At 39.3% G+C, this 8,685-nt stretch overlaps 1 protein-coding gene across 1 annotated transcript; it reads left to right on the plus strand.

Moving 5' to 3' along the window:
* Nucleotides 1–469: 469 nt before the first annotated feature.
* On the plus strand, nucleotides 470–7,781 carry chordc1b (cysteine and histidine-rich domain (CHORD) containing 1b). The gene is made up of 11 exons (XM_076274389.1): nucleotides 470–622; nucleotides 1,102–1,151; nucleotides 1,238–1,294; nucleotides 1,513–1,646; nucleotides 2,457–2,560; nucleotides 2,732–2,790; nucleotides 2,896–2,966; nucleotides 3,907–4,012; nucleotides 5,178–5,297; nucleotides 6,794–6,856; nucleotides 6,944–7,781. The coding sequence occupies exons 1-11, from the start codon at nucleotides 559–561 to the stop codon at nucleotides 7,121–7,123; spliced, it is 1,008 nt and encodes a 335-aa protein (XP_076130504.1). The 5' UTR covers nucleotides 470–558; the 3' UTR covers nucleotides 7,124–7,781.
* Nucleotides 7,782–8,685: the final 904 nt, after the last annotated feature.

Consider the following 8,685-nt stretch of genomic DNA (forward strand, 5'->3'; position numbering starts at 1 on the left):
GCCAGAACTAGTGCCACCAACCGGTATCAGATCCCCCTTGCGAGATTGGTAATTTATAGGCCTAACACTGCAAAAACAGCCAGTCAAATATAGATGCAAATAACTGGAGCCTGAACCAGAAATGCAGAAATATTTTCTAATTTCAGATTTCAACAAATCTAATGGGTGCCTAACACTTTTGCACAGTAGGCCTACTGTTTGTATAATCTGTTATTCACAACATCGTAGCATATCCTACGTGATGTGGTTGAAGCTGAGATTGTGTAAATATCCAGGCTGTATACATAGCGTGCAGATGGGGCTGGGGTTTCTGAATCTCTGAACCTAGAGCGCACCATAGTGGCCAAGCAGATAATTGCGGATAATACGATTTATACCGGTAATGCACGAATCATATTTCGGAAGCTTCGCGATTTTTCCAGAGAGCTCGAGATTACCCAAGTGTGCAACGCTTCGAGCATCCCGATGACTTCCTGATATGTTCAGTGAAGTGACTATCTTTTAGGCTACTATATCTAACGTTAGCTGTATCTCAGGATATATAGTTTGATTTTTGCCATGTCTGTCCTTTGTTACAATAAGGGATGTGGACAGCGCTTTGATCCGGAGAACAATCCTGACGGTAAAAGAAGAAAATACGCCTTATTTTAGATAGCTTGCCCTGTTTTGTAAAAAGCGTGATGGGAATCATAACTATTAGCTCAACAGCAGCCTATGCATTTCAGTTGAGTAAGCTGACTAGCTATACTTAACGCAGTAATCGGTTACCGTTTGCATTTAACTTTAGGATTTAAATTAGCTAGCTGCTATTCTTTTCACACGGAAGAAGAGTTTTCGATTAGCTGTAGTAGCAAATACTGGCGAGGGCAACTTTAACGTAAGGCAAGGCAAGACACCATGCTTTGCCCCCTCGTGTTTCATCGTCTTGGTTATGTCAATCATAGTGTATAACGTTACTTTTATTTTAGTTCTGTTTTCAATGTATAATGTGATTGTGGCAGGCTTTTTGATCTTGTGCTGTATATCAAGAGTGAGAGCACTGCTCCTTCCTCCTGGGTAAGGTCAAATTATGCTAAGCTTACATGTTATGCCTCCTTGTAGATGGATGTACATACCATCCTGGTGTACCAGTTTTCCACGATGCACTGAAGGTAGATCAAAACTTTGATTATTTGTAAAAATGTATTTGCCATAAGGCATATTCAGACAACTAATGTTTACTTTTTTTTTTTTGTAGGGTTGGTCATGTTGCAAACGACGAACAACTGACTTTTCGGATTTCCTCAGCTTTGCTGTAAGAGAGCTAAATTCCTGCCGGTTTAAGTTCATCTGAGTAGGCTTACTATTAAATTGTCAAGTAATAATCTAGTCGTATTTTGTTAGTTGATGCCATTTCCAAGAAGTAGCCTAATATAGCAAACACTTTGGTATCCTCCAGAGAAGCTCTGAACATGTTGGTCAACATGGTTGTTGAACTTGCCAAAGTAAGGCTTGTTTGGATGCTCTTTCAAGGGTTGCACAAAGGGACCACACAACAAGGACAAACCCCCTGAGCCGGTGAAACCTGAAGAGAAAGAAGGCAACGAAAAGAAATTTGAGTGCCTTATACAAGCCCCCAAACCTCTACACACTATTCAGCGACCAAGGTAAGAACTCAGAAGTTAGCTTCACTAGTCAATACTCAAGTGCAAGTCCTTGATGACAATACACTATACTTGTAACATTTTTCTCTCACTTGACCACTTGAATATCACTGTGACAGTCTTGTCTTTGTCTCACAGAAATACATAAGCATAGCCTGGCTAGCGCCACCACTTCTCAATGAGACGTGGTTTGGGAACCAAACGTTAATTTTCTCGTATTTGAAAAAAATGCCCAGAAATGAATAAGTGGACTTATGGAGCCATATGCTATTCTAGGCAATCAACAACAAGGGGAGCTAGTGCTCCAGTGTTGGAGTGCAGAAGGAAGAGGTGTATTTGATGGGCTGGTAAACTACAATATCAACAGCCTTTCAGATCGAGGGCTGTGCTTTTAACCCTTAAAGGAGTACCGCCACACCGGTGTGACGGGAATGTTGTGAAATGAACGTTCTAAAGAATATCTGGGTTCATTGAATTCAACATAGAATTTTAGAACCTTCAATTGTTGCGGAACTTAGAATGTTCAAAAACCTACACCAGAGAGGGTTAAAGCGAAGATCTTTGCCTACTACACCTTATGTGTTCTTAATAATGTGCTGCCAGTGTTTCAGAGTTCTTTAGTAGAATGTTGTGGAGACAAGATATGTTGTTGTCATTTTACCAGTGCACTCTAGCCTGGGAGAAAATGGATTATTTTCATTCGTTCATGCCTGAGCAAATCTGTTACTCTTTACTAACAAAGATTGGAAAAAACCTTTTGGTATTTTCTATAATAACGAAACTTTTATGTTGTTCTTTGTGAAATCTCTTAAGTGGTGACGAGCCCCTGGTTAGACTTCAGCAGAAGGTCTCCTCGTCGCTGAAGCAATCCCTTGAGAAACTCAAACTGTCCTCGGAAAACGAGGAAGAGAAAAAAGGTGAAATATTTATCACTTTTTGCTTTCTCGTGTTTTGTGAACAATATATGTACAATATATATTTCACTGTGTATATAACACCACTGCTGTTAAAGAATCACTTATACTGTGTGTACTGTACATAACACCACTTTTATTTTATTGTGATTTTTATTAAATGCTAATGCTTAGATGACGATGGAGACGAAATTAAGGTTGGAACCACTTGTAAGAACGGAGGCTGCACTAAGGTATTGTTCTCTAGAACAAGCTCTTGCTCTAGATTACATTCACTGATTCCAGATAAGCAATGTCAGATATTAATGGATCCTCTGGTTTCTGTGTTGCCTCTTCAGGTCTATAATGAACCAGAGAGCAACGAGGAAGTGTGTATGTATCATGCTGGATTCCCCATCTTTCACGAAGGGTAAGAGATGAATTGAAGAGATGAATGACTCTCACTGGTGTAGACAAATGTATAGAGCTGTAAACATAGGGCTGTCCATATGAAATGATGTCTAGAGAGGTTTAAAAAAATATTTTAGGTATAGACAAATTGTAACAAATCGTCACAATTTCTAAGGTATATCTATATATATATATGTAGACAAATGTATAGAGCTGTAAACATATGGAGTGTCCGTATTAATTGATATCCAGACTCCAGATTTTCGGTATAAACAAATCGTCACAAGAATTTACAAGAAAAATCGAGAATTTACAAGAATTTACAAATATTTGTCCATTTTTTTTTTTTTTTTTTTTGCACCAAACAATACAAAATAAGGTGATTCAAAATAATAATGTACTGTTTATAAAAAAGAATACAACATTAAATCAAATATGGAAAAAAAATGCCTTTGGATGGTGGGTATTTGATCTGTATTTAAAGAAATGTCTTAAGATGGTAGGTATTTGATTCTGGATTTAAAGAAATGTCTTAGGATGGTGGGTATTTGATTCTGGATCTTCAATCATATTTTTTGAATTGATCTTCAGAGAGGTTTAAAAACTTTAACTGTGAAAAAAAAAAAAAAAACTGTGGTCCTGGCCCTTTAAGACGGGCCATGACTACAGTCGAGGATGAATGGGTAAAAATATGAATGGCTCCGCTTCCATTAACGTGGCTAGCTGAATGACTGTCATACCAATAAGCCTGGATGATGTGCTCAGAATGTATGATTATTACCTTGGAGACGTGAGTGGAGGCCGGGTGGTGTGTCTGCAGCGTAGACTGTATACAGTCTATGGTCTGCAGTTTTCCTTTCCTCTCTGCTGAATGTGTTTGTTTGTTGTTTGTTTGTTGGTTTGTTTCTATGTTTTGTTTTTTTATTTTCATGTTTTGTTGTTTGTTTCCATTGTTTCAGGATGAAGTACTGGAGCTGCTGCAAGAGGAAAACGTCCGATTTTAACACCTTCCTCTCGCAAGAGGGCTGCACCAAGGGCGACCATCTGTGGAAGAAGAAGGATGGTGTGAGTACTTACAGGTTGAAGGTCAACTTGTGCTTTTTTCCAAAATAAAACTCTCTGTGTATTTACTATAATGATTATTTACTATAATGATGGAAAGATTACGTTTACTAGCATTTCTGAGTCTGTTCTTTGTTTTGTTTTTGGGGTATGGTGCATTCTTTTATGTACATACTGTATCTCACTTCCAGAAAACAAATCCATGGAAAGATCTGTATGACCGATACGATGGACTCCGATTTACATGATGGGCAAACAGCATAGTTTAAAGCCTTTACTAAAGCTAATTTAACTTGGGAAAATCGTTTTGCTAATTAAAAACCATTAGCAAGAACTGGAGCATAAACATTCACCACACCACACAAGGCTCTTTGCCAGACTTTGCACTTTGCCCATCATTGGGGGCCAAGCAGCGAAGCTGCGAGGCACCATTAGTGATTCTACTTGTTCTTATTATTCATTTGGGCTGGAGTATGTTTGGGGGGTTAATGGGGTGTGTGACTGGGGGTTTATATGTGTGACTGGGGGTGATTGGGGGTGATTGGGTGTGTGGTGGAGGGGGTTTGTGTGTGGGGGGGGTTGGGGTGTGGGGGAGGAGGTTTATATGTGTGATGTGGTGTTGGGGGGGGGTAATGGGGTGTGTGGGGGAGAGGGTGTACCTGTGTGAATGTGTGTATGGGGGGTAATAGGGTGTATGCAAGTGGCAAATGCAAAAAAGGGAGTGAAAAAAGAACAACCCTGATGAAGTGTGAGGTTGATGAGATTAGGTATGAGGAAGAGTATGACAGATCAGCATTCTAATGGCTTGTGGATAGAAGCTGTATCTGTGTATAATGTAACAACATTGCATTGTCATGACAACTTGCTCAACAGCTTGGCCCCCTCATTGCTGCTTACAGCTATATTTTGAATTAAGGTCCAATGTATCAAATGCACAGTAATAGTTGGAAACACTGTTTTCAACGGCTGTTAAGGCTTTCAGTACTGTTGTTAAGTCTAAAAGTACTTGACAAGGACAACAGTTTCATGACCAGGACAACTGCACATGGCATCAGAATGTATTTACTGTTTTCTGCTTCTACTGTTTTTTTTTTTACTCTTCATGAACATTGCCCACCAATAGTACTGCTGATTGCACTGATTGGATGTTTGATGTTTTGTACCTCAGGATAAGAAAGTGGTACCGTGCAGGTTTGATTGGCATCAGACTGGAGGGCAGGTCATAATTTCCGTCTATGCCAAAAACTCCATCCCCGAACTGAGCTATGTGGAGGGAAACAGCACTACGGTAAGAGCTTGCACACAAAATGGCTGCCAGTAGGCATTTATTTTGTTTGGCTTTAATCTAAATTCAGACCATTGCCTATATTTGGGTTATTTCATGGGCAAGTAAGTTGACTTTTTAATGATACTAATACAACCAGGGAACACAAAGCAACCAGGGAACTTGTTTCTCATTAGAAAAAAATCTAAAACATAATTTACAAATAAACTATGTTAAGTTTTAGTGACTTTATTATGACCGCCGCACAGCGAAGCGGCAGTCATATAGGTTTAGTCAGATCATTATGACACCCTCTGAATGCACGCCAAGTTTCGTGGAATTCCGTTCATGGGGGGCCACACAATAAATTAATTTATGTTACTATACACCAACTGGTCTGTAGGTGGCCGGAGACAGTTTTCTGTGAATATCTCGAGAACCGTAGGGCCTAGGAGGTCCACCTTTTTTATGTATGTTGGTCTTAAGGGGGCATGTCAACCCATCCCATTACCACTTATTTCATGTATAGCGCCACCTAGTTAAAAATTAAAAAGCAAAAAATTAGGTGTTTTCATCACAATATCTCTGGCTGACAAGGTCAAAACTGCACGAAATTAAAAGTGTAGGATCATTATGACACCCTCCGAATGCATGGCAAGTTTTGTGTACTTTCGTTCATGGGGGGGCCTTACAATAAAATAATTTATGTGTACATTTAGTGACGTACACCAACAAGGATTCCCGGGACACTGAAAGACCGGGGTACACAAAACTTGGTGGGCATGTACCCCCACATGGATAGCATGGAACCGTCATTTTTCGTTTTGATCTGTAGCCCCCCCGCTGGACTGGACCCCCCAAAAGGAGGGTAGGGCAGACACAGTTCTCTGTGAATATCTTGAGAACTATAGGGCCTAGGATGACCATTTTTTTCCGTATGTTTGCCTCCAGGGGTCATGTTAACCCATTTCATGTGCACAAACAGATACACACACACACACACACACACACACACATACATTCACAGTAATCATACGTATGACACATACTCACACAGTAGACATATGTACACTTGCATGCACAGGCACATACGCAGGCACACACACAAGAACGCACACACACACACACACATAACATAAACATAACACAAACAATCAAGAATTTCTCAGAATTATGAACAGGCAAGATGGAGGTGGGGTTGTATAAAATGAATTTTACATGTGAAATCTATGAACTAATAATGTTTTGGTACTTGTTGTCTAGCAGATACCAGTGAGAATTGAGTGTGGATAATGCAATTTAGTGAGACAGTTAGAATCATATAGGCCTTTCAGCGTGATTTCTTTTTGTGGAAAAAATGTGCTGGACTGGGCGGCGGTCATATTTTGTACCGCTCTGCGGTACATCTAGTTAATGTAACTGATGTCAAGTATTCATTTGTGTGGCTCGCAGTGCAAGTTTGTAGTGTGCTGTGTTGCCACTGACATTGACACTGATATTGAAGATTATTGTCATTGCAGGTCAATATTCATGTCATATTTGAGGGCGATAAGGAGTTTGAGCAGAAGATCAGTCTTTGGGGGGTAAGAACATCCTTTCTTTTTTAAAAGATATCAGGGCAAATGCCTATTCTGTAAAGTATTTACTTATTTATATTTTCACTGGCTCAGGTCATTGACGTTAGCAAAAGCTCGGTGAACATGATGGCTGCTAAGATTGAGATTGCTATGAAGAAGGCCGAACCCATGTCCTGGGCTCGACTTGACCTTCCACCAGTGGTCCCCCTACCTCAGAAGCCAGAGAAGGCAAAAGACAGCGATAGCGACAGCGACGATGAGGAATGTGATTAAACCAGCTTTTGGGCACACTTGATTTTGGGTAGCCTTCAGTACGATGTATTGAGGAGTTAGGTAATTAATAAGTTCACTGTACTGTTAATGGTTAATGCGGGATTGAGGATAGTATTTTTTTAACTGCATGTACTTGCACAAGATGGACATTGTATGAAAACTCTTTATGACTTAAACTACGTAAGTACATTGTATTTGAAGTTACTTCAATAAAGTGTGACCCAGCCTTCTAAGAGAGATGGAGGAAGGGATTATTATTGTTATGATTATGTTGCCATGGTTCTCCGTGATGGAGCCAAGCAGAAATCAATAGAATCCGAGGTGTTGCATTTACCTACTGCATGAAAGTAATTGTTGATGGAACAATCAACTCTGTACAGGAATGTTTATTATTTCCTACTTAATCATACCTTTTGATGCAAATCAAACCAATGTCATTCCATACAGTATCTCCATGATTTGGTCCACAGGAAGTCAGTCTTATCCGTGATTTTAGCTCACCGTCACACTTTCTCATCCATGTGTTTCCCCATCATTGCCTACATGTCCTGTATTTGGTTGAAGAGAGTGTGAGTATGTCACATGTTTGCATTCCAGTAGTATGTTTCTTTGAGTGAACCAATTAAACATTTTTAAATAAAGATTCATGATAATCTCACTCTGCAGTGTGAAGGACATCTCTTAATTCAAACAGACCTACCTTGGTAAATACTGACATGATCGTTTTTTTTTTTATGCCTTATGTGTAAAATACAGAAATGTATAGACTAGCTGCAGTAATGATGATTCAAAAATATTTCATGTTTTCAAATATAGTGTTACATATATGTAGTTTATGCCTTCAATTTGATGGGATGTATGCATTCATCCACCAGGTATGTATTTCCTTCTGTGAAATTAGGTCACACCCACATTTCTCTGAATGTTCCTTGAATTTTAGTATTGCGGTGATATTGGAACCTCATTGTAAAGATTGACAAAAAAGAAATACAGAAAAATAAATATTAGGCATGAATGTCCTGTGGATCCAAAAACCCAAGGATACAAGTCTGAGTATAGTCTGGGGGAAAGCAGATTTGAGATCCCACAGAGAAAAGTAGGTAAAGCGGGAAAGCAGCTTTTGGGTCCCCACCGGGCAGTCTCGTCTTGTTGATGACTCATGCACCGACCTTGCCAGTGAGCAAAACCAAAGGTAGATGACTTACTGCAAGGGTACAGGCAAGTCTTGTTAAACTCAAAAGCAGCAATATCAGGGTTTTGTGATGTTAATCAGATGTCTTTTTCACACAAGTTCGTCGACATTGTCATTCATTCATTCATGTTTTTTAACCACTTATGTAGTCAACTTAACTTATATTGTCTGTTTGCTGTGTTTTTATGTTGCCAGATTGCCAAAGATAAATTTCCAGTGTATGTAAATTTAGTGAACAATAACGTTTTTATCTATCATTCTGTAAGTGCTGAGTACATACGGAAAATCAAACAGAATAAATATTGCCAAAAGTAACCTAAATATCAAGTACAATCAGTCTGGTGAAAAGTTGTTCATTCCAGACAACATC

Source organism: Alosa pseudoharengus, unplaced genomic scaffold, assembly GCF_046254945.1.
Source record: "Alosa pseudoharengus isolate Yale_2024_CS ecotype anadromous, Long Island Sound unplaced genomic scaffold, YU_APseudo_1.1 YU_APseudo_1.1_scf_8, whole genome shotgun sequence".
NCBI lineage: Eukaryota > Metazoa > Chordata > Actinopteri > Clupeiformes > Clupeidae > Alosa > Alosa pseudoharengus.

Coding starts and splice junctions, on each gene's coding strand:
- chordc1b (XM_076274389.1), top strand. CDS start 559: ATGTCTGTCCTTTGTTACAATAAGGGATGTGGACAGCGCTTTGATCCG. Junction 5,298..6,793: donor TGGAGGGAAACAGCACTACG/GTAAGAGCTTGC, acceptor TTGTCATTGCAG/GTCAATATTCATGTCATATT. Junction 6,857..6,943: donor AGAAGATCAGTCTTTGGGGG/GTAAGAACATCC, acceptor TCACTGGCTCAG/GTCATTGACGTTAGCAAAAG.